This window comes from Lagopus leucura, unplaced genomic scaffold (genome assembly GCF_019238085.1).
Source record: "Lagopus leucura isolate 7727_CA_CO unplaced genomic scaffold, USGS_WTPT01 Super-Scaffold_100009, whole genome shotgun sequence".
In the NCBI taxonomy this organism is placed as follows: domain Eukaryota; kingdom Metazoa; phylum Chordata; class Aves; order Galliformes; family Phasianidae; genus Lagopus; species Lagopus leucura.
This window is the reverse complement of record NW_024962266.1, coordinates 22,559,763-22,584,400: the sequence shown is the minus strand read 5'-3', so window position 1 is coordinate 22,584,400 and position 24,638 is coordinate 22,559,763. Positions and strand designations below refer to the sequence as shown.

The 24,638-nt window shown below is 36.6% G+C and overlaps 1 protein-coding gene across 1 annotated transcript in view; it reads left to right on the top strand.

Moving 5' to 3' along the window:
• The window catches only part of AGBL4 (AGBL carboxypeptidase 4), an 849,283-nt gene that overhangs the window by 203,579 nt on the left and 621,066 nt on the right, over nucleotides 1-24,638 (top strand). Inside the window, exon 4 of the mRNA XM_042873634.1 lies at nucleotides 13,920-14,014. Within this exon, the coding sequence (XP_042729568.1) occupies nucleotides 13,920-14,014 (95 nt within the window). The remainder of the gene's footprint in view (nucleotides 1-13,919; nucleotides 14,015-24,638) is intronic.

Below are 24,638 nucleotides of genomic sequence, written 5' to 3'. Positions count from 1 at the left end.
TAGTCTACAACATTTTATCTTTGTTTCCAGTTTTCTTATACAAATATAACCGACAGTTCCTATTAGACTGAGGCATGTATCTAGTGTTTTATGACTTCTTGCATCCTTAAAGCAGCACCAAGAGATATTAACCAGGAAATTAGTGAGCCAGTTTTGCTGTGTCTTGATGCTAAAACTAACACAAAAACAAAAAACCGAAATATTATGTACCATAGTGCTGTCACATCCTTCTCTATTTCTTCTTCTTTCCCTTCCCTTTATCACGAGAAAGAAAAAAACCCCTAAATAGCTGTCGTTGTCACATTCTAATCTGAATTTACTTCTCCAACTGGTATAAAATGTTTTATATCTCTCTAATTTATGCAGTTATTTTCTAAAATATCATATATGAGAGCTTTGCTGAAGACAATTTTCTGTATCCCATTTACTGACAGTTATGTCACAACCAGGTTATATGCATTTATGTGATGTAGGATCTTTTTTCTCAGGGTCTAAATATTTAAAAGAATGAAAATATTTAAAATTTTGTATGGCTTTCCAAAAAGAATATTTGAAATGTTATGAATTCACTATTTTATATTTTTGTTTGCAGATTAGTTTCCAAAAATGCTTTTCAAGTAATCAGAGATTGTCATCTATCTCACAAAGACATTGTTTCAGGTATTCATCATTGCGTGATGTTTGTATTTGGTGTACACTGCTTCAGTAATTCACTTCTGGGAGTAAAAGTTGCTTTTGAGGTTCAGGCACACTGCAGGATGCCAAAAAGGCATCAGATTCTCGTGTATTTAAAGCTTTTGGGCCATCAAGAGATCAAAAGCTGCCAGAATCAAACCTGAGATCTGCCATTATAAATAAGACACTGACATTTTTTCTTGAGAGAAGTTGTCCTTGAGGTGAAAGAAGCAAAGAGAAATGAGTTGCCCAGTTGTTTTTTCCATAAGGGAAATCTGTATGTAAAATAGCTTATTTATTTGAGAAACTTTGTGCAACACATCAAGGTCTGCAATGAGGCATTCTGATGCTGAAATGGTCATTTGAGCTCACTTAAACATCTACCAAGATGAAAATATATCTTAAAATCCAGTTATCATCAATACCAAATTCTTGGTACAACAGCTGCTCTTGTTTTGAAACACAATTTACTCTTACAATCTTGCATTTATACATGGAAATTTAAGAAATTGAAATAAAATGTGTTTTAATAGATGTTGAAACAGCTTTTTTAAATTTACCAGACCATTTCTGACTGTATATATGTATATAATCCAGACTGTTTATCTGAATTACATTTAATGAAGATAGAAATGGCTGTCATTAGAAAACCTACACCTTAAATTATGTAAGACTTCTTAACAGAAGTGAGCAGCTAATTCGACACATTTACCATTGGTTATATTTATAAAAAGATGTTCTTCCTTTCCCCCATTTCTTGGTAATGTGATTAAAACCCTGAAACTCCTTATAGATATCTTCATATATGTTTCTGTCTGAATGTTTTTGGATTTTTCTGCTTGTTTGCAGTTGGGGTGGACATAATGCAAAACTACTATAGCTATCACCTTAAAACTTAGCAAGAAGATCATCCAAGCAAGTGTCTATAACCATGTTTTTTCAAGACGATCTATAAGAATTGTTCAATAAAGATGTTCCTTATATGTATAATTCTCCTTTATCTTTATTGATTTGTTCATATTTTTAATAGGTTTTAGAATTGTCAGTGTTCCAGTAAAATATCATGTAATCTTGTTTATGGTTAGGGTAATAGAGTTACAAATTTGGACAAAATTGTAATCTATCTAAGTTGTGTTTCTTTTCCCCTACAGTCACTTTTCCCAGTCAATTATTTAAGAAAAAAAGCATTTCTAAACATGAGCCATGGTATACAACGTGAGAAAAGGAGTTGCTCTCTCCGAAAGAAGGTATCTGCCCTACATTTTTAGGAGGACAGTCTTTAGTAGTGGGCTATGTTTGACCCCATAGTCAATTTTTTGTCAGTGTTTCATAGAAGTTGCCATGGTAGAGACAAATAAGCCCACAGTTACTATTAAACTGCCTTTATACATGGGGACAACAAAACCTTCTTGATGGGAAAGGATTGCTTATCTGTGGATATTGATCTGAACTTATGGTGTGCACAGGTTCTGCATATTGGGCTGAATTGTCATCTGAAGAAAGAAGATGCCCACTTTAGGGAGTCTTTGCACCAAAATTTGCACTCAGTGCTATTACAGTGAATGAATGACTCAGCTTTCCCACGCTGGGATCACAGCAGCTGGGGAGAGAACACAGTGTTCAGATTGCTTTGATTTATGCTGAGGAAATCCCTAATGATCCAGAACTAGGGCAGAGCTAAGCCGAATATTTTACCCTCTTGAGACACTCTGCATACTCTTCTTGCAGCTGACACCCCAAATCTGAATCAACATTTTATTTCTCGTAGTCATATTTACAGCTTAAATCTTCATTCCTTGCATATCTAAAATTCCTGTTGACATCAGTGTCAGTCGTGTAAGGAGCACAGAAAAGAGTTTTCCTACGTGATGCCTATTTGTGTTTCGCTGGGAGACCACTTGCCCAATTTTGTGAAAAACTCCTTGTTATTTTTGCAGCTTGTGTTAGTATTCTTTGTCATAATCTCCTACTCATGCCACCGCATAAATTTCTTCTTTTTCTTGCCTCCTTTCTGATAAGTGGATTTCTTCCTCTCCCCATGCATGGCCATGAAAGTGGTCTTGTGAATTTTTGACTTTGTGATGGTTAGTTATAGGCTGGCTCTTGATGCAAAATTTGACATACAAAAACTATACATTAGAAGTGAAACTAAAGGAAGGCTTGTCATATGCATTTCACTAAAACAAAACAAAAATACGTGTAAACTGCATCAGTGTTTCAAGATGATGTGGTTGGAGTTTCAACCATACTCTGGAAAACTGAAGATGATCAGCTGCGGTTACTTCACGAGGGAATTAGGGAATGTCTCAGATCTCTGCTTACAAATATTTTTGCTAATCTGATGCTGATAATCTGTGTCTTCTGCTGTTGTGATTTTCAATTGCATGAAAATATTGAAGGAATTGTATTTGAATATGGTTTCCGAAACCACTCCTCTAAGTCTTTTTAACAGACCAAGCTTGAATAACACAAAGTCCAAAAGGTCTTCCTCAGCATTAGGACTAATGTTGAGATGTTGTATTAAAATACTTGGTTGTGAAGAGATGTTCTAGCATTTCCTCAGAAGGGATTTCAGCAATTTTAATATTCCACCAAATGAGCATATTGATAAATGTGGAATTGATCTGTTAACATGCACAGAGCATTTGTGGTGGACTCAAAGCTGTGCAATTGCTGACTTGTAGAAGAATAAGCAGCCATTTCCAGGTAATGCTTTCTCTACCAAGAGGACACTTTGAAACAGATCTCTATACTAGCTTTTGGAAGTGAACCGAAGTAAAATCTAATCCATAAAATATTTAAAGGGACTTTGCTCAAATATAATGCAACTTCTTATAAGACATTCAGTACTGTTCCATGTTTATCTTCTTTTGGAGGCTCATTTTTGGTGGAAAATTACCAGAAGTTGTGCTCAGTCTTGCTCAGTATCTACTCAATGTTTCTGATAATACAATAGTTTGAGCAAAGTACTTCAAAGTCAATAAAGATGAATGATCAACTCTCAAATTCCTCTTATTCACACAACATTTCAGATTGTTCTACATAAATTACCAAAACAATATTACATTTACAGTTGATCTTCTACAGTAATAAAGATGTCCCCGAATCCCAAAGCTGCAGATGTGTTGCTTCCAATATACAGTGATCAGTTGCTAAGCATAAATGCAGACTATGGGATCTTGGTAAATCCAGCATTTTTCCCCATATTTCTAGACTGTCTTCAAACCTGAATCAGAAATCCACCCCTTCTTCAGAAAGGAACTGTGAGTGTTTACTTAACTTGAAGCCTCTGGGAGCACTAAAAAGTGTGGCTAAATAGATATGTTTGGGAGCTTTTTTGGATATGAATATCCTTTCATTCATATTTAAAGCTGAGCCAGGATAAGATGTAAACTATACCAATGACATTTAAAAAAAAAAAAAAGGACCTAACTGCAGAACTGCAGCTATGCTGCGTGCCTGAATACTGATATTCGTTGTCGTTTTTTTCCTTTCTGAATATGGAGTTAGTGCGTGGTTGGAATGACACTTGTGTTATACAACTGCAGCACAGGTCATGTTGCTTTAGGACACTGAACTCTCCTCTTTAATCCTCCAGTTTCTTTTGTTTAGCTCATGACATTGCACTGCCAAAATACATTTTTTACAGGCTGTAAATCACCTTTACAAGTGGACAGAGATCATCATTTGAATCTAACATTCAGCATTTCAGCTTTGAAACAGGATTTTCAACGCCAGGAGGATGTTTCAGATATTCCCTTCCTGTTATGGTTAGTTAGGTTCTTATTCTGAATTCTTATTCTAAATGTCAAATAGACAGGTACATGAAAATAGCAGGAATTAGATCAGATTTCCTTCTACTTACCTCTGTACAAAACGTTGAATAGTCTGTTATTACAAAACCTGAACACTTGGGGAGGAATTTAAGTAGTGAAAATTGAAAACACAAGAAATCATGCCGGAGTACTTTAGAAATAATTTAGAAATCAATTTTTCAAATCAGTATAACAAACTTGTAGTTGTCAATGCAGAGTCCAATGTACACTAACGTACCAATTATGTTTCTTTATAGAAATAGGTGAATTGTTTAACTGCTGAAATTTAAAAAAAGGATTTGATTGTAAGTCAACAACCCGTAAGAGCAAGAATTGTTAATTTTATAGAAGAAGAGGTTATGTGCCATAAAAGTATTCCTTTATTTTATGAAAATAATGACGTATGGTTTATATTTTCCACAAAAAACTGAGTGGTACTGAATGGTTTTCCAGTGACACTGTAGCTTCTGTGGGATCTAAGGATCCCATTACCGTTCTGTCTCCATATAGGGGAAGCAGAATATGAGCAAATCTTTATTCCATTACTGTTCACAACTATGTATGGCAGAACAGAGAAGATTCAAAGGTTTTATTGTAATAACAGTCAGAATACTTCAGTTAAGAAGAAGAGAAAACCAAGGACCTCTATGACTGACCTGGACACGAAGCCCATCTGTGCTTGTTTTCTGGTGCCATAGGGTGGTTTTATAAGTTTGCAAGGCTAGGATCCTAGTAACCTAACCACTACCGCTGGCAGCAGTAATGCTTGTCTGTTTACACCAAAATGACTTCGCTTTTGCAATGCTTCAGAGAATACTGAAGCAAATATGTTGGTGCTGGTTTTGAGCTCTTCCATATACTGTGCCTTTCAGCTTTCTATGCTTTGTAATATCCTTCTTTCTACCACACGTTTTTTCCACAAGCTTCAGACAAACAATTGTTTTTTTTAAACAAACAATAGCTTTAATGCCAGCTGCAAAAAAACAAGTAAACAATTGCTGGAAAAACTTCATCCAAATCTCTCTCCTAACAGGGATTTCTGTATCTTCCTTTTGCTTATTGCAATCACACATGAAAAGGCATTTGCTTTCTCACCGTCCAGCTTGGGTATCAGATGGATTACTGCCTTTGTGTTTGAATACTATTTAAATTGCGATTATTATTGTCTGTGTTTTCACAAGTTGAACAAAATCTTGATCCACACAAATATTCCTGCTTCTCTGTCATTGCTAGTGCTACTTTCACCTACTGTCTTGCAGCATTTTAGTGAGAGTGACAGTTGTCAGCACTCCACCTGTATGCTTTAAGCCTGAGTAGTTACAGATGAGCAACAGTTATCCATCACAAATGGCTAACTTGTTGATGAATGAATCTCTTGTTAGTAAAAGTAGCTTTGATTCTTGATCATAGGCTGACTGTTGCACTTCTTGAAGGGCTTAGAAAAGTATAAAAGTTGACTTAGAAGAGAAGAAAGGATTGGTGAGGAGGATGCTCCCACAGGTCAGCACTTGCCACTTCATTCTCTGGTCTTCAGTAGCACATTTTACGCCTGTGCTCATGGGCTTTTATTATTTTGACAGTGGTTTCCGGTAACCATGGCACAGGGTCTATTTCTGGTCCTTTTCACTTTTTCCAGACTGGTCTCATTGTTTTGAAGCCTCCTGTGAGCTCTATCCTGTGGATAGTATTTGGGTCAGAAAACATTTTATTATTATTTTTTATGACAAAGAATCAGTATTATTATTTTGAATCATATGAAACTTTGCAGCATTTCATCAGTGGCTAAAAAATTCTATTAGGAAAACTGGAGTCTTTTCAGCTGCTTCCTCTTGAGGGATGTAAGATATCAGCAAATTTTGCAAATGTGTTCCAGAACAGCCAGCTGTTACTACCCACCTGCAGCCATAATATTGATGGAAATGAGTATGGAACCTAAATACACATAGCTTCTGTGATTATATGGAAAGAGTTTAATATATGACAATACTTCAAATGTCATCTGGCAACTTTTGCTACATGACATGGAATATATTAGGAAACAATTTAGCTAGCATAGAAGGTCTCACTGGATGACCACCCATTGTTTCTTTATTTAATATTTCAACTGATTTCTGAAAACATTACCCAGGTATGCTGAGAAAATAAATGCCACGAGCAGGAGGGTTCATGCATCCAGTCGAAGGTCAGATAAAAGTTGCTCATGTATTCCTACAGAACTGCAATTAGCTAGTAATGTAACTAGGATTGATTGTCCAAAGTCTGTGCATAAATGAAAAGAGAAGAAACAGAAGATAAAAGTATCTTTTTTTTCTCCCAGAGCTAATTAAAAAAAAAATATATATATATATATATATATATATATTTTTTCCCCTACACCTCTGCTGATATTTTGCTAAAAAGAAGTGAAAATTTTGGCAAGAAGCTTTCAGCTTCAAATCTGTTTTCAATATGTTCGTAGCCTGGTTATATGCCCTGTCAGGACTCTTAGTGGTTTTTTTTTTTTTTTTTTTTTTTTTTAGGAATCAGCACAAAACAAATTATGCTTTATGACAGAATTTCAAAAGTTTGGAGATTTTGGCCTAAGGAAGCAAGGACCCCGAGTTGATCTTTTATTCCACTGCCATCTTTCTAGAAAGACACTTTTGAGGTCTTGAAACTTCAGATTATTGATGGAAAGTAAAAAACATTACTAGAAAGCTGGCTTCTGTTGGTGGGAAAGGGTGCTCACTAACAAATTTGCTATTTTCCCAAGAATGGTTGAATGGAAAGACTGTGTGACTTGGTGTTTAGGTCCAACAACACACAGATTAGTGGTCAGCCCACAGCACAACACTGTGGAATAGTGTTTCCTGCTGATTTGAAGAAGCAATTACACAAAATATTCTGTTAATGCTTGCTTGCAACACCACAGTAGTCCTTAGATATCGCGGATAATAATTGTGATGTAGTACTGTAGATGAGGAGACATATTGTTAGGCTGGTCTGCTTTAACAAGGCAAAAAGAGAAGTTTAACAAGGCAAAAAGAAGAAGAGTGCCAAAACAAGATGTTTCCCTTTGTCTTCCTTACCTGTGTGGGCAGAGTGTTCTCGATTATCCTTGCATTTCACAGCAATCTTTGGGACAAAATGATTGTTGGGAGGAAGTAAACGACCACTCCAAGGACTAACAGTGGGCTGACAGGGGACCATCATGGTGCTAGAAGGCTAGATGGCATTGAAGATCGCCAAATATGGCTGTGTATGTTGGGCAGTCATTGGGGGTGGGTAAGATAATGAATTTGGGAATGCAATGGATATGTAATACATATGAAAAAAATAACCTGTTCACGAATGACAAACTGGTGGAGCATTCTTGGAGCGTTATTTCGATGCTATCCCAGTGCTGCCCATAAAAAAATACCTTGCTAACAGTAACAAAACTTTGCTGTTAAACTTCTACTTATTGATTTCTCACTACTCAGATCCCTTTGAAAGCTTTATGTTAGAAGGTGGCCTTCTGCACACTATCCCCCTCCCCGGGCCCAGGTGAGCAAAATTAACATCAACAGTGAGATTCTGAGTGAGAATTGCTGCTGCACACAGGTGTTGCAACTGTGGGTCTGCACTTAAGTGTTAATTTGGAGGCGATGAAAGAACTGACAGAAAGGACACTGAAATGGGGCGCAGGCCTAATTTGGTAATTTTTTCAAACTGTAAAGCTTGTCGTTAGCACCTCAGGCAGTGGCCTTTCAGTATCTACAAATGGGCCATAAGAAGGAAGGGGATGGGCTCTTTAGAAAGGTCTGTTGTGAGAGGACAAGGGGAAACGGTTTCAAACCAAAAAAGGCGAGAGTTAGAACGGATATAAAGAACGTGTTTTTTTGCGTTAAGGGTAGAGAGGAGCTGGAACAGGTCGCCAGCAGAGGTTGCGATGTGAACGTTGCATAGCGGTATACCTGAGGTCTTACTACAGTAAAATCCTTTGAGTCTTATTTTCACGTTGTTCTCTGTAGCATCCTAGATGTTAGCATTTCAGTCTTTTAAGTAGCAAAGTGAGGATCTCTGCTGAGGGAAAAAGTCCTATAATTCACAATCTGTGAGCCATTTGCTTTCGTAAGACTTCGTTACCTTACAAGGGCTCCACAATCTCACAAGTTAACAAGACACAGGTGCAACTGATTAGTGAGCCTGGTGGAGCCCAAGATAGTTGCTAACATCCTCTCTCAGTAGGTGAGTATTTATTTTCCCCTTCTGCGTGCCAGCAGGTTTTGAAAACTCTTTAACTGAAAAGACTAAATGCTATCAATATTTAGAACTTTTCAGTCTGAAAGGATGTATAGAAAAGGGAGTGTGACTTACTTTAAAATGTTAGCAGTAATGAATGATTTAAATTCTAAAAGGTTAGAGAAATGACCTTGGTAAGATTTCATTGGGGATTTTGCACAGAATGGGTGTTTGTATTATTTGTGATCTTCAGCATCTGTAGCAGTTGCAGGTAACAGTTTTTTCCTCTCTGTTTTGAAGTCCCTTCGGTCTAATTTATTTTTATATAGCCTTATATAAGGTGCTTTGTCATGAAAGATTCCAAAGACCTCCTGACACAAATATAAAAATGTAGTTCTTTTTGTGAGAAGGCAGCAGTCCCATGTTGCCAGTTTCTCACATTCAGAAATGGTGAGTCTAAAATCTCACAACTTGTGGGGTTGGCTTGAGAAGTTAATTTTTCTTTGCTTTGTGGTGTTTTGTTTTTTTTTTAAAATAGAATGTTATTCTGAAGTAGATCTGACCTTAAAAAGGAGGAAAGCTTTCATTTATAGAAGAGAAAGGAAAGATGCTATGGGAAAACAAAAAAAAAAAAAAAAAAAAAAAAAAAAACAAAAAAAAAAAAAAAAAAGAGAAAGGAAAGGATATCTCAGCTGGCAAAATACTGCAGGTTTCAGGAATTCCCCAAATGCTGTAATATCTAAAGAATCAGCAGGAGAAGAAATGAAGCCATAGTATTTGGGCCTTCTGAATCTTTAACGCTTGTTCAGAGCACAAGAGTGCAGACTTAATTTCAGCAGATGCATTCCAGCATTGCTACTTTGTGCCCAGCTTGATTACCTTGTCTGGTTAAATGATGAAATTGCTCCTGTCTGCATTTGAGTGCTTAGTCCTTGTGTAGTGAAGGCTGCATTATTCTTGTGGCATGAAGCATTGTCCATCCAATTGGCATTATGTTAGTAATACTACATAGATACAGTCCTTAATATTTAAAATGTGTCACATAAATACTAAGAAAGCTCTTCTTATTAGCAATCCTCTTTTGAGTTAGATATAACTTCTCATATCTGTAGCTATTTGACTGTGCCAGGTGTCTGCCTCAGGCTGAATTCTGTGGTGTTCTTGGGTTTGTTTTCTCCTTTTAATGTCAACCATAGCAACTGTTATTCCTGAGAATTTTGCTGGAGAAAATCTCCCAAAATAAACCTGGTAGACTTCTTAAGGGCCTTAGCGTGACCTTCTCCTGGGAGAAGGCACTTAGCCATTAGTGAAGGGGTGACTGATCTGCTGGAGATGTGCTTTAGTGTTGGTAGATTCAGATGGAAAACCTTCCACGATATGAGTGATTTTATGATGAACATTTAAGTTTTACTTTAAGGCTTACCTTGTGCTTACAGAAACGAGTTAGAATATGATGTAAAATATGGCCACTCGTGCTTAATGACTTCAGCTCTGATGCCAAACCACCCAAATGTGTGCTGCTCCCCTCCAAAACTAGCAGCTCCTTCCAGCCCCAGTCAGGAATCTGTGTTTCTGGTAATAATACCAATGGTACTACATGCTTTAGCCATCTTTTCTGCCTGTGTTAAGGGTTTACCTCATTCATGTTTTAAAAAACAAACCATTAAGAAAGAACCATCCAAACAAAATAAACCCATAGTGAACCTTAACACTTGACTATGCTTTGAATTCCTGAAACAATTTTGCAAAGGTTACCAGAAAAGCAGATTTTTATCAGTAAACTTTAAGATAAGGGCAAGACAGATCTATCTTAATTTTTTCTATCTTAATGAATTTAACAGCGAGATACTTCCAACATGCTTAATGCATGCATTGTGGAAAGGGGACTTTGCTTTTCGGTAAGTACCTGTGTGGTCTCTTGTTGTCCAGTATCTCCCACCCCTGGCAGTCCAAGAACCTAAGACTGCAGCACATGCCTTCCTCCCTGCTGTGAAACCCCAGTGCACCCTGATGTGTGCCCCAAAGTGGTTCAGTTGTGCTTGCTGGTGTTCTGAGAGGCTTTTCTGCATTGTGCCTCTTCCACCAACCCAGAAGTTGCAGCCATTTGTCAGAATGACGCAGTAGATTGAAAATATGCTATACCAAAAACAATCATATGTGATTTCACTTCAGTTACAAGTTAGAATATTGCTTCTTTTAGTGGTATTTATACCTTCCGAAGTGAATACAAGGAAGTGTCTTTGTTGCAAAATTTCTCTGCAGTTTTTCTCTGGATTGATGCTCTGGAGAGTAGAGCAATTCCTAGGGAATTTGTAAGTACATTTCATCTAGTTTTATTTTCTTAACTTTGCACTTTTCTTTAAAAATCGGGTAGTTTCTCATTTTTTGAGCTTCTAAATTATATTGCTCATTAAATGCCTCCTGTTGTATGTCTATAATTCATAAAATATATAGTGATAATTTTCTTAGAAGAGAGTGCTTCAGTGTGCGTAGCATATATCTAGTGTTGTTGCCCTGTGTTTTACAACTGGTATATTATAGAACAAGCAAGAATTAAAAAAAATGAAACTAGTTATGTTCAGAAAATTATGCTTGCTGTATCAGAAGCTGTTGTTGTAGTGCTCAGTTCAGAGAAGTTTGCATACCTTATTGAGTGAGCTGCATATTTTTCTGGCTGAGGTGTGTACACTGTAGTCATTACGTTTTTGCACACTTCACTGACTGAGCTGCATGGGCTACTTCAACTATCACCAGGAATACTTGACTGAGTTCTGCTGCTTATTTGAGCGCTTCGGTTTGCGTGCTTTATTACTTCAGCGGTGTATGTTGATAAAGTTCTGTTCTGTGCCGTTAAATTTTCATTCTGCCAATCTAACTGTATGCCGTGCTGAGAGAGCTGCATGCATTGCTAACTGCGTACTCTGCGGTGAACACGAGTGGCTGAAATGTTATAATCTGCAGTGCTTTGTTAAATGAGCTGCATATTTTTGTTTTTGTATACGTTGCTTACCCAGTTGTGTACATTTGCCCTGCTCATTATACAAAATAAGCCTGATTGGAATAAGAACATTGTCTACCAGCTGTCTGCTCTGAGTCAGCCCGTAACAAAATTAGCAACTTTCTCTTTCCAACAGTGACATGATTGCATCCAAAGTTTAAGGCAATTGGTTTGGAGATCTTGTTTGCTTCATTCACTCTGTGCAAACATGGAGATTGACAAACCCATTTGTAGCAACTTAATTTGTTTTCACAAATATGAAAGAAGTTGAGTAACAGAGGAAAAACTCAGCACTGTAGTATAGGAAGATGCTTTCATGTAGGTTATGAAATGCATGCACGTGTGTATGTGTGTGTGTATATATATATAAACATACCTAAATGCAATTATCTAACTTAAAGCCTTATGTTGTAAGTGTAGGACAGAAAATAACTGGAGATCTCTTAAGATAGACATTTCATCAAAGAAATCATCATTTCATCAGTGCTGAAAATTACAAATATAAAGTTATATGAACTCTGTACTTCCACTAAGAGTTTATTTTTATAACTTATCTCATGGCTGTTACAAAAAACTCAAAATACTGCTAAATACCTGTAAACTCATGTGCATAGATATGTAGCTTGCTCATTAATGTTGATACAAAAGTGAATTAGCAGCTCTAAGAAAGTGTGTTTTTTTTTTTTTTTTTTTTAACTAGCTAACTTTGAGCCTTTTCCAGTAAAACCCACAGATTATTCTTAAATTTTGACTAATTTGCAGAGTTTGCATACGTAGCAGCTTGTGCTTCCATTTATGAAATCTTCAACGCTACCATGCTTCTAAAAACCTTTTTTTTCTTGAGTACAGAGATGCTTAATTAGAACTATATGTGTGTAGTTTGCCTGGATTCTTACCTGCCCCACATGCAAATGTAACTGTACCTGGATCCTGTTGTCAGTGTCCCACTGCTGACTGCTTTCACTTTAATGTTATAATTCACTGTGTTCTGAACAGACTGCCTGGAAGGTCTGTGTTTGTTTTTGTGAAATTTTACATGTGAAAGCTTAATTGATCTTATTGCTTCAGTCAGAATTGCTAGATTTCAAGCAGTGGCCACTTTTTTCTCAGCCTTCTTATGAACCATTATTTAACAATGTAAATATTATAATAGTTCACTGTAAAAATATATTTGTGAATATCTCAGGGCAAATATAATTTTTAGCAGTCTTCACTGACACCCGCGGAAAATAAATGTAGAGAGAGAAATACAAATGAAATGCAGTAGTATATCCTGGAACATCATATCAAAATTAATTTAGTGTTCATGTTTCAGTTTTTCTATGTACACTAATGTTGCATATCAGAGGCATGAGAAACCAGCTATATTGGATTTAATATCTGTAAGGTTAATGTAATACATGAAATGAGCTTGGTCTACTCCAGACTTTCTTAACAGAAACAGGATAAGTAATTCTGCATGAAGTGATTTACAGCAGACAGATGGTAGGGAAGAAGGTTTTGTCTTTTTTCTTTCCTCTGCATGAATTTACTTTTGGTATCAGTCCATTACCAGTGAAGATCTAGACTTTTCTCTTCCTTTGAACCGTTAAATGCCAGCTGTAGTCTCCCCAAGCTATCAGTATATACTAAGATGAGAATTGGGCTCTCATCACTACCATATTAAAACCAGTGATGGCTATGTGCAATTTCTGATGTATAAGTGTTCTGTGTAGTTTTTACAGAAGAGAATTCTTTCTTTTGTCAGACAGAATGAAGAGAAATAATCTTCTCTTAGGGGGAAAAGAATCAGAAGTTTTTATTTTTCCTGTTGCTGTGTAGAAATAAGAATCTTTAAGAGATGAAGCAGTTGAAAGGTTTTTGTGAGATCAGTTTCCCTGTCTGCCTACTTTCCACTAAGATCTTCAATAGATAAACTGGACTTGCTTTTCTGTTTTTGAATCTGAGTAACCTATTTGTTTGTTTTGATAGGATTCCTACCAGAAAACCAAGTGTATTAAATTCAAGTTTACTTTCAAAGTACGTTACTGCTGCGAGATGTAAAATGTAGGCTATCAAAACACTAGGAATACACTGTGTTATCTGAGATCTATGGAGACTAAAAGTACTTCAAAGCATAAGATACATATCCATTCTATATTTTCTGTATGTTTTTATGCAGCTGGTATATACGAAAAATGTGTAGAGTATTTCATAATTTATAACTGAGATTTATTTCCTTTTTCTAGAGAGTAATTTTCAATGTCGTCAACTTCAGTAAAACAAAAAGCCTCTATAGAGATGGAATGGCTCCAATGGTGAAATCCACAAGCAGACAAAAATGGTGAGTTATCATTTCAAAGGCTTGCTTATTAGGAGAAAAAGTGTTTTACTTGGGATTCTTTTGTAGTGAAGACCTTCTGGCTCAGGTGTAGCTTTTAGTAAGAGTAGGAATGAACTTGAATGTATGAGCAATGTTGTGAGAATAGGGTTCTCTTTGGTGCATGTGATCTGGATGAATTCTAGAGGCCTCTTCCAGCTTTGCTGTGATGATGTTTTAGCATCTTGTTCCAATAAGTGTGACTGAAGATATGTCTGTTTGAACACATCGAACAGTGGGGGCTCTGGCTAAATTGCTGCTTGGTAATCTCCTCACCATCCAGCTGTGAGCATGGTCTCTGGCTCTGGTTTGGCTTGTTTAACATTGCACTCTCCCAAACGCTTGTAAATGCTATGAGGTAAACAGAATTTCTAAAAGGCTTTTTGGGTTTGGTCCCCTTCTTTTTGAGAAGTTGCAGTTAAGAGTATGAACTCTGCCCTCTGAGATGACTTCAATTCAATAAGCAGTATTTGCTCTTCTATATATTGACGTAGATGCAGCTGAAAACACCAGAAGGTCAAACAACTTGGTCATAAGTTAGGCAGTATATACAACATGGAAAATCATGCAGATATGGAACACAAATAGATGGTGCATTTTTTTTTTTTTTAGACCAACTGTAATGAAATGTCTACTGTGAGTAATATGTAAATCTAATGAGTCTAAATGTATGCAAGACTCTCAAGAATTATATAATTTGCCTTTAGCAAGATTTATTTGAATATGGATAGTGAGGTTAGACCACAAGTGTACAGTAACATATTCTTGAAAGTCTTTACTGGTTAATTATTAATCTGTACGTAATCTTAGTCTTATATATACATGTCTTCCTTAAATACTTGAACAATCAGAAAACTTGAGTTCACTGGGTCTTAACTTTTGTGACCATGAGATCGCTTCTTCTTTGTCTGACCAACAGGTAGGGCTATTTATATTTTTTTAAATTAGATGGAAAGGTCACCTGGACAGAAAAAACCTGCCCTGGAAACAGGTAGCAGTTGGAGTCAATTTCAGCTCAATAGGTGTATGTAATAACACTGAAAATTAATTAAGAAAAAATTCATTGTTTTTTTTTTTTTTTTGGTAGCAAAAATCATGTTACTGTTTACTATTTAATTTCCAAAAAGCCTTTGTGGGGTATTTTGGGGAAACATCAGACTTACTTTAATCATATTTCAGAACCTTTTCTTTCTCTCACTGGAGTCTGGTATTTGCAGCTAAGTATATTTTGTGTTAAGTCTATATATAAATCAGATATTGCTTTCATACAAATTTTATGCCTTACTTTGGTTTCAAATTAAAGTGTAAATCTTACAAAACAATGCAAAATGGGGTTTTTCTAGAACATATAGGCTCCTTCACTATTTTTAAAACTGATTTCTCCTTCACTTCCCAGGAGATCTATTTATTTTTGTGTTTTATATTTTTAGGGGGATGTATTTTGCTCCTATGAAAGTGAGGAATGAATAGCATTGCCTGGAGCCATGCACAGTGTGCAATGCAGCTTCCTTTTACAGGGCTACAACCGTACTTTAATCCTGTTTCAGAAATTCTACCTCTAATTTCTTTCTTTAAAAAAGATAATTATTGCATTAAAATATCTTTTCTTTTTCTAATAGCCCAGGTGCGAAAACTTGCTGTACCTTGAAGGTGTGAATTAATTCATACCGTTATCAGGGCCCTCAGTGATATTGGGGTCTCCTCAGTGTAATTGGCTTGATGTTATAGGAATTATATGTATACTTTTCAAGAGGGAAAACACATAGTTTATTTTTGAATAAATGCTTTCTATTAGACCTGCCTTTCATGTGGCTTGTGCCTCTTGCAATTGCTTCTTTATCTGTTTCCATGGTGTTCTAATGAAATCTGTAAATAAAATTTTCTGTTTCTCTACTGAAATGAAATAAGATTTCCATGTACATGCAGTGTACAGGTAGTTGTGGTGCTTGAACACGAGTAGGGCAACATTTGGCTTGCATTGATTTGGTCTTGTTTGATGCTTCTTATGAATTAATCTAGAAAGCAGCACTGAATTGAATTGTTTAATGCTGCTGAAGTACTGAGGTTTACATGAACGTCCTCAAGATTCAGAGTTGTTGAAGAGAAATACTTAGAACTCTTCACCTTGTACTAAAAATTAAACATGCATAGTGATTTAGTAAATATAATGTAATTTGGTAGGAAAAGCAGATATTAATTACAGGAAGTTGAAGAAGCACAACATATTAAAAAGAAATTAAAAAAATAAAACTGCTAGAAGCCGTGTTCTACAGATTTTCCATAGCTTCATCTCTGAACTCTCCTGTACTAAATATTTTAGGAACTCACCATTATTGTGCCTGCCTGTGGAGGCATGTGATACATACTGAAATTCTTCTAACTTTCTCTAGCCACACAGACAAAAGCAATGGTGTGTCATACACAACTCTTCTGCCTTTTTAAATACAATCAGGTCTGAGTTTTATGATGGCAGTATCTAATATTTGTTTTGCATTGGAGCAGTGTTATGCCCTTCTTACTGAAATAAAAAATCCTGCTGTATTCAGGATAGAATTTGACCATATAGCTTGCAAAATCCTCTGTATCAAAAGCAGATTGGCCTCCAGAGACAGTGAATTTTAATGTTTGTTTCGAGTGTGGTTATGTGAACATGGCTCCGAGCTTTGCGTTGTTTTGCGAGTTTGATTCTTGACTCTGGAACAAATCATTGCCAAGTGCTCTTGAAGTAGAGTGTGTCAAACACAGATCAACATTTTTGACCTGTATTCTCTTGCCCTGTGGGGTAAAATCTTTAAATGCAGTCAGCATCAAGGTTTAGCTCAGTGTTAGTGATGTAAATGGGGTATATCACTGTCATCAAAGCACTCTGTGTGGACACAGATGTTCTGGTGTTGACATATTCTTCTCTTTTGAAGTAAGGCCAAACATTTCCAGTAATGAGCTACTTAAAAAGGGGAAGCAGTATGCTGAATGATAAGGAAAAACCAGATTTCATGGTAAAGAATAAGATTATTTTTAAAAAAGAAAACCAGAAAAATGATTTAAAAGATATGCATTTCCACTGTAAATGTTAATAGATTTACTGAATGCTTATTCACAAGAAATAGAGGCAGAAAAATAGAAACAAGTTCTGTGTCTCTATTCTCGTTTTCCTGGATGTTTTTTTTTTTTTTTTTCTGTGGGCATGCTAGGTTGTTACTGAATAATATAGGGTTGTGTCAGTTACATCAGTCAGATCTCACCACAGTGAATCACAGCTCATACATAGAAATGCAGTGCTGTCACACCGTGTTACATCAGTTACATTTCAAGATGAAAATCAAGGCTTTATTTCAAGCCAGTGGAATGGGCCGTGTATGGTCACTTAGCATTTCTGCTGACAATTATCTGCTAATCTGGAATTATTAAACTGAGATTTTGGGTAAATAGTGTTTCTTTTTTTTTTTTCTTCCTTGATAATGACTACCTCAAATATAGAGGATTGCTGTAACACACACCTGTTCTGTTTGGGTCTTTCTGATTTGTGGAGGTGAACAGTTGAGGTCGAGGTGGGTTACTGTAAATTGCATTTTTGCTATGCTGATGCAATTTTTAGTGTAATCTCTCTTTAATGCTTCATTTTAGTGTGATCTGTTTTGGTTGTGGCTTCTTAATCATTTCAAACTGAAGTCTCTATTCTTAGGAGCTATTAAAATCTATCATGTGGGCATGGCTGTGGAAGACTGTTTAAGTACATATACCACATCATTATATTTATTCTATGAAGTTTTACAACTTTCTCAAAGTGAAATAGAAGAGTGACTTGTTAGAGAGGCAGCAGATTTTCCAAATGATGAAGTGAGCAAATATTCCCTTTGGGCAGAGAACAGCTATAACTCTTGATTATTCAATATGAGCATTGCCTCATTGGGGACGTTAGTTTTTTTTAAATTGTGCTAATCTTTTAAAAGTAACAACTGGCCACTCATCACCTTAGGTATTTCAGCAAGATCATGTGCAGAAGTCTAATTAGTATTTATAGAACAGCAGCTCATCCCAGTAGAATAGTAGTGGTAGCTGGCAAATATCTGGTTGACACCTGTTAAGTCTTCAGACATCCATTGTATTTTATTCTGTATTTTAAATGAGCAGAGAGCAGTAGGTGAATTCCCCATAATTAAGGGACAAAGGATAATAAATAACATGGTTCTTGAGTGGATGAACACAAGGTTAAAGGCTGCTCAGCACTTGTGATACTGCATTTCAGCAAATGTTTGTATGTAAGTAATAATGCTAGCTCAAATGCTATGTAGGCTACATCATACAAGAGAAGATTTATGTCTAGATTTAAATGTGTTTTGTTTATAATGTCAGATTTTAAACTGCTTCTTGGCAAAGCCGTTACTTTCTTTCCCGTCTTTTATCTCACTTAGCACTGATAGCTTTTAACTGGATAGCTGCCTTTGCCAGCAAGCACTCCACTACCTCTGTTGCTATAACGTCTACTGTTAAATTCTCCTAACACATTGCTTCTAAAGTGTATTCCTTTTGCAATAAACCTGGAAATACAGAAAAAAATCTAGGTAATTAATTCAAATTTGAGAGTATATGCAACTTGGTAAATATTGTCATGATGAAGAATTTTGGTAGACATGGAGAACAGCAATGCAAGTTTTATGAACAATACTCCCATATGTTCCATTCATCAGAAGGGGACAAGACTGAGAAAATCTGCATTTTGAGTAGCTAAAACGTGTTGTTTCTTGCCAAGTTTCTTTAACATTTGTCTACAATGCAGTGTTACAATCACTACCATGTCTATCAGGCTGCATTATACATTCAGAGACTTCCAACAGCGTTTTTAGTATGTATTTATATATCTTTAGCCATAAGATAAGCTGTTTGTGGAATGAGCTGTCGCTTGTGGTGGAACAGTTTGAGAATAAAGCACTAAATTTATATACGGCTTGCTAATCTGAAAGACTAGTAGTGCTTACTGTAAAATATATGGTGGACCAGGGTTATTGATAGTATCAACTTGAATTTAGGTAAAGAAGAGGAACATGTTTTTATCATTACCTAGTTTTTCTTTGGCCTATTTTACAACCTTGGCTATTCTCTGGAAGTTTGTGCCTTTGCCAGTTTTATAATGCTGCTATTTTATTTTATTTTTTTGAGGGATCTGGTAAGAATGCTTTTGGAAATTCAGAAACATTTTCTCTGAAATACATGGATGTACATCAGCGCAGGTTTTGGCCAGATACAGACCTGTCTGGTAAGAGCTGCTCCCTCTGCTGCAGCTCTGCATAGGGACACCATACTGGTCTCTGGCCATGGTTAAAAGTCTTCTTTTAGAAAAGGAAGTCTGCTTCACCATAGATCCAAATCTGACTGGCTGTATAGGTGCAACTGGAGGAGTGGAGCAAGGTGGTAGTAAATGTCTGACACAGTATTTAGGGAGTGAGGATTGCTGCTAGGAAAATACTTAGAAAGCTGTCTGTGGAACCATAGTCTCAAATTTAGTAACTTGTGGCTTTTCATTTGGAGAAAATAGGGAAAAGGACATGATCTTACTGAGCTTTTAGAATCCTATATTAAACAATGAGCAAGAGTTTTGACTTGGTCTTAGTGGGGTTCTTTGAAAGAAAATAAGACATTTTAGGTAGTTTTGGGGAGTGTGTGTATATGAAAGTAAAACAGCTGCCTCCAATGTTGATTCCAGCATAAATCAGTGTTGGTGTGCATATTGTAAAATAACAAAACAGAGTGGTTGCGTCTGCAAAACCATAAAAACAAATGCTCCCTTCTCCAACCCAACCAAAGTAGTTATCCCTGCGAATTTAAAGCAGGTTATATATTTCTTATCAGCAACAGCCTTTGGAAATAGATGAGAGGTGATCTTTTACGTATAAAACTATGAACTGCATCCTTAGGCTAATGTGTTTGTGTACATGAAATGGGAATAGTTTATAGCAAGAAAGCAAGTTATGTTTTACTGACTGGATACTGTACTGGAAGTTTAAGATTCACAGAGTTATACTGGGGAAAGTTAATAGCAAAGAAATTGGATTAATATAAAAGCAAATGAAAATTAAGATTTGAAGAAAACATAAGCAGCTCCAAATGGCTTCACAGTTGTCATTTTAAAAACTGTGCTATTTTGTGTGTGTGTTTCCTCATCATTATCTTACTGATTTCCTATATATAATTTTATTTAGATTACAGTGGAGCCCCAGTCAGGATGAAGGCTTATTGTATGTAGTGCCATGGAAACATATAAATAGACAATGCCTTTTTCCAGAGTTGTGAAAATTTTATGATTGATTTTAGTAAGAACAAACTTAGGCCAATACTGAGCGCTTCTGAAAATTCCGTCCTTAAAGATTTATTCCAAGCAGTAACTGTTTAAAAAATGGCATACTGCTTACATAAGAGTCTAAATATTTGATGGTTATAGTATTTACAACTAAAACACCAGAGGCTATGTGCTTTAATACCTCAATCTGTTTCCCATATACTCTGTCAACATGAGTTCCCTGCATTGATTGAGGGCACTCTGTGATCCCTAAGGTTGTATTCATGAAAGGTTACCCTTGGTGCTACTTTATTCATGAAAGGTTTGAAGCATGTAGGAAACAAATGAGTCTGTTTCTACTAGGTACATTTTTGGTCTATGGTAAATAATTACTGGGGTGTTGGTGAGAAATTAGAAATCTTAAAGAGGTGATGCTGCCTGAAAATACTTTTCCCTCACTTCAGTGCAAATCACAACAAACTTTGCAGTTGGAAGTCTAAAACAAGTGAACTGTAGTTTTAATTTTCCTTGCTGCAGTCCATGGAATTGAATTGAATGGCTGCAAAATATGACTGCAGCTGTGTGCTGCACCCCATCCTGAAACAGGTCATTCTCCTTTCTCAAGTGATAGGTGTTTGGTGGAACTGATTGCATGAAGTGTTCAAAAAACAGTGAGACCCTAACCTTGGCAGGTTTGGTGGAAAAAAATCTGTATAAAAATTGAAGTGCTTTCCCCTAGATTGAGTTTATAAGTTAGACAAATACAGGCAGCAGTGAACTCAAAGCAGAGTCAAACTGCCAAAGAGGACATTGCAGCTTTTCATTGCAATTTTGTACTTTGAACTAATGGAGCGAAGCAGAATGAAAATCACCTCAGTTAAGAATGGCATTTATCAGTCGTAAGTACTTAGTGGTAAGAGCCCTACACAGACAAAGCTGAGTGTCACCAAGAAATGTACTCGAAAATCAGTCTGTTAACACAAGGCTATACAAATAAGACCCAAAAACTGTAATCAGAAAATGTAACATCTCTTTAAGATTGTTTTAATGGTCTGAAGAGTGCCAGACAAGTTGAATTTAACAAGATGTAATAATCTATGGCAATGTAATTGAGAATGCATCTGGACGCAGTATAGTTAGGTTACATTTTTGCTTTCTTTCACTTAGACTTGCATCTTTAAAGATCTTTTGACATATTTAAATAACAACAAAAACCAACCATAGTACTGGTTGAATTTATATATTGCATATACTGTGCTTTTGTTATATATCAGAAATAATATTTTAGGGGAAGTTAGCTGTAAGTTAGGCCAACCTAATATTTCTAAATGTTTGAATCATTAACAACCTTTTTCATTCTCTTGTTATGAAAAAAAAAAATTAACAGTAGCAATGTTCAGTACAAAGCAAAAGTGATGGGGAAATGTTTGTTGGGAACTCCTGATAAAAGTAAAATGGTCCTCCACACCCACCTGAAATTTGCTGTGCTATGGTAAAAGCCAAAGCAATTACTTCAATTTCTTTCAATATAATGGAAAATAAACATTTTTGCTGCACTGTGGGAAATGAGAACCATGGAAAAAATAAGCCATAACTATGCCCATTGATATTGTAAGAACAATGTTAAAATATTGAATGCTGAATTTTCTCACGTGGTTTTACAGTTGTATATAACAACGAAATACAAGATCCTACTTCTTAATGCTGCAACTGGAAAGGTTAATTTATGAATTAACTTTTGTATGATATGCCATTGGTTTGAGAAAATTAAATTTTAATGATAAAGATCTTTTCTGCATCTCTAGATGCTGAGGCAGTCGTTAAAACTTGTTTTCGAGCTGCTTCAAGTATGATTATTGAATTCTAGCTTGAAAGTGAAATGTCTTCCTGCTTCACTGTATTAACTATCTGAGATTGAAAACCTAGCGAGTTTCCCTAGTGTGATTAGAAAGTATCCAATATTTTTTGGCAGCAAATATTAATTCCAGTCTTTCTGTGTAGAACTGCTCAGACAGGATAACTGGCTGTCAGATGCTTGGTCTAATGGGAAAGTAAGGCTCTGGGATCTCAGCTGGTGGCTTTGCTGATGGTTTCCTACCTCTGGAAAGTGAGGATCATTCTGGAAGAAGAGTTGTGCTGGCTGAGGGAACTGAAAGATGCTGGCTCTTGGTTGAATATGGTCCATTGGGAAGATGAGCCATTAAAATAGGTATCAACAGAGCAGCCCTTTTGTTAGTGCTCTGTGGTATCACCACTTTCTCTTAGTAAAACTGGTAGAATTTGGAGTTTGTATTTCTTTGGTAGCTGGTTAGGCAGTGTCACTAGTACCACCCCTTAGTCTGGGGCTTATCTGTAGCACGTGTGCAGCTGAGTTGCAGGTGAGCTGTGGCTGAAGTGTATTTGTGCCGCCACAGGGCATTATATTTGTTGGATATAAATAAAGCTTAAATGCTGGCCTTTGTGGTTCTCTGCTGGGCAGAGCATCCATAAGCAGTTCTGTTTGGACTCATCATATTGGGATGAGTGTTGCATATAGAGGATGGCAAAATTGGTTTCATGCTTGTGCTCCCTTTCTTGCTCTGTTCCTTCAATAAATGTGTGCAACTCCAGCCTGTTATTTTGTGTATGTTTGTTATAAAACCCTCCTCCCATGCTGTAAGTAAGTGTGCAAAGGTTAAGGGTTTCAAAACCTTCTTGAAAATGCTCATCCTATCCTCTTACAATTTTTTTTTTGTCAGCAATTGTTTCACCCATCAGTGTGTTGTGGGTTTGTGGGCATGCAGCAGCTCCTGGGAGCTCACAGCAGTCAGATGGCATTGCGTGTCCCATGCACAGCCATGTGGCCAGGCCTCCTGTCATGGGAAGCAAAGTTGTGGCATTTCACTACCCCGGAATCTGATGTGGGTGCACAATTTTATGCTTTTGATTGTCTTGTAAGTGGCCAAGTCTTCCCTGTCACAATCATCAGATCAAGGTTCTGTGGTGCCCTGCTGCAGCTGGTAGCTGTGGCTGCTTTTCTTCCCCCGTGGGAAAGAATTGCAATGGGAACGATGGAGGTTCTCTGTTTCCTTTTAAAATAAAAAGAAAAACAACACACATCTAAGTGACAAACAAATGCTCTTGAATCTTGGAATTAATACAACAAGGACATGAAAGAAGATACTTGCATCTGTCTTATGCTGCAGATGGGAGACTGATATGTCAGTGTGCTTTGTTTGCACTGACCATTAAGCTGTTTTTCCAGCTCCCAAATCCTAGTAACACAAACCATTTAAATTTGCACTGCTGGACTCACTAGGGATGTGATTTCAGATGGAGAAGTTCATAACTTTCTGAACTTCTCAAGTTAACTGGGCGATGCTATTGTAATTGAGGAAGAAAATTATTTATGTTAATCTCTTAAAAAAGGCTTAGTTAAAAAAAAAAAATTGTACTCATCCTACAAAGAGTTTTGCAAAGCTGTTTGTTGGGAGTTTGTGATACCCTTCAGCAAATTTATAGGAGAGACCACTGCAGCTCCAGATAAAAGGTGATTCAACTTGAAAGGACAGAGTCACCATAGAAAGAAGTTGAGGAATATCCAAGCTAAAGTAATGTACTGTGCCCTTTGGATAAAATCCTCTCCTAATATTTCTCTTAGTATAGTTAAAAAAGCACTGTTACCTCATGGCTTTGAGACCAGTAGCGATACAATAATTTAGCTTTGATAGGGAGAAGAAATTTTCCCCATCTGCTACTCCACTGGATAGTTTAATGTTCCTATGTTTTTTTTAAATGTCATTCAGTCATTGAAACAGTCATACAGCATATGTGTGTTTGTGTGTAGGTTTTTATTAATACAGAAACATAATTCTCTGGGTGCTCATAACAGATTCTTGTTCTTCTGGGGGTGCTGGTGGAGGAGGCTGCAGTGCAAATCCTGCTTGGGAAGTGTTTGGCTCCCGTGGGTTTCATGAACTTGAGGAGTGACTCAAAAGGGAGAAGTGCAGGTGCTGTCAGGTGGGCTTCGCCTTATTTTCTGTCAATAAAAGCTAAGTCAAGGTAAGCAGGAAAGGACACCTCAAATTTACTGGGTGTTAACCCCTGCAGAAATATCAGAAGTCTGATATTTCTTTAAAAGAAAGAATCAATTAGAGGGAATACTGTTGGTACCCCCAGGGAATTCAAGGACTTGATTTAGATGGAGTCATGGGTATAAATAGGCAGATGATTACAGTGTGTTCTTCTGTAAAAGTAAGACTAGCCTTGTGTTTTAGTGCTGTGTCACACTCCTTGTGCATATGTGGTTATGGTGACTGTTACACTGTCTGTAGA